This window comes from Malurus melanocephalus, unplaced genomic scaffold (genome assembly GCF_030028575.1).
Source record: "Malurus melanocephalus ecotype Western Australia unplaced genomic scaffold, MMel_1.1 scaffold_1993, whole genome shotgun sequence".
Taxonomy (NCBI): Eukaryota; Metazoa; Chordata; class Aves; order Passeriformes; family Maluridae; genus Malurus; species Malurus melanocephalus.
The window spans coordinates 9327-10475 of record NW_026625225.1 but is presented as its reverse complement, the minus strand read 5'-3'; the positions used below and the strand labels follow the sequence as shown (position 1 = coordinate 10475).

The 1149-nt window shown below is 64.0% G+C and overlaps 1 protein-coding gene across 1 annotated transcript in view; it reads left to right on the top strand.

Moving 5' to 3' along the window:
* Window positions 1–1149, top strand: part of RFX5 (regulatory factor X5) — a gene marked incomplete at its 5' end in the record, with an annotated part of 11705 nt that overhangs the window by 7403 nt on the left and 3153 nt on the right. The window contains one exon of the mRNA XM_057388482.1: window positions 727–966. Coding sequence (XP_057244465.1) covers window positions 727–966 — 240 coding nt within the window. The remainder of the gene's footprint in view (window positions 1–726; window positions 967–1149) is intronic.

Genomic DNA, 1149 nt, shown 5'->3' with positions numbered 1-1149 from the left:
GTGGGAGGGGATGGGATCCATGGGATGGGATGGGATGGGATGGGATGGGATGGGATGGGATGGGATGGGATGGGATGGGATGGGATGGGATGGGTGGATCTGGGTTCTGTCCCCATCCTGTCCCGATCCCTGTCCCCATCCTGTCCCCATGCCTGTCTCCATCGTGTTCCCATCCCTGTCCTATCCCTGTCCCTGTCCCCATCCTGTCCCTTTCCATGTCCCCATCCTGTCCCCATCCTGTCCCCATTCCTGTCCCCATCCCTGTCCCATGGCTGTCCCCACCCTGTCCCTTTCCCTGTCCTCACCGTGTCCCCATTCTGTCCCCATCCTGTCCCTACTGTCCCCACTGTCCCCAGTCGGAGCTGGCCGAGCTGCTGCCCTCGTACCCCAGCGAGGTGACGGAGGGGTGGGATGGGATGGGATGGGATCCATGATGGATGGATGGATCCATGTCCTGTCCCCAATGTCCCCGCTGTCCCCATGTCCCCAATGTCCCCATGTCCCCAATGTCCCCATGTCCCCAATGTCCCCGCTGTCCCCMCAGTCGGAGCTGGCCGAGCTGCTGCCCTCGTACCCCAGCGAGGTGACGGAGGGGTGGGATGGGATGGGATGGGATCCATGGATGGATGGATGGATGGATGGATCCATGTCCTGTCCCCACTGTCCCCAATGTCCCCGCTGTCCCCAATGTCCCCATGTCCCCAATGTCCCCAATGTCCCCCGCAGTCGGAGCTGGCCGAGCTGCTGCCCTCGTACCCCAGCGAGGTGACGGAGGCCGCGTGTGCCCTGACGTGCGATTGGGCCGAGAAGATCCTCAAGCGCTCCTTCAACAACATCGTGGAGGTGGCGCAGTTCCTGATCCAGCAGCACCTGATCAGCGCCCGCTCCGCCCGCGCCGACCTCGTCATGGCCATGGTGCTGGCAGGTGTGCGGGGACACGGGGACAGTGACACCAGGGGATGGATGGTGTGACACCGGGGGACAGCGGGGACACGGGGACAGTGACACCAGGGGATGGTGGGACAGCCTGGGGATAGTGGGGACACGGGGACAGTGACACCAGGGGATGGTGGGACAGCCTGGGGATAGTGGGGACACGGGGACAGTGACACCAGGGGGTGGTGGGACAGCCTGGGGATAGTGGGGACA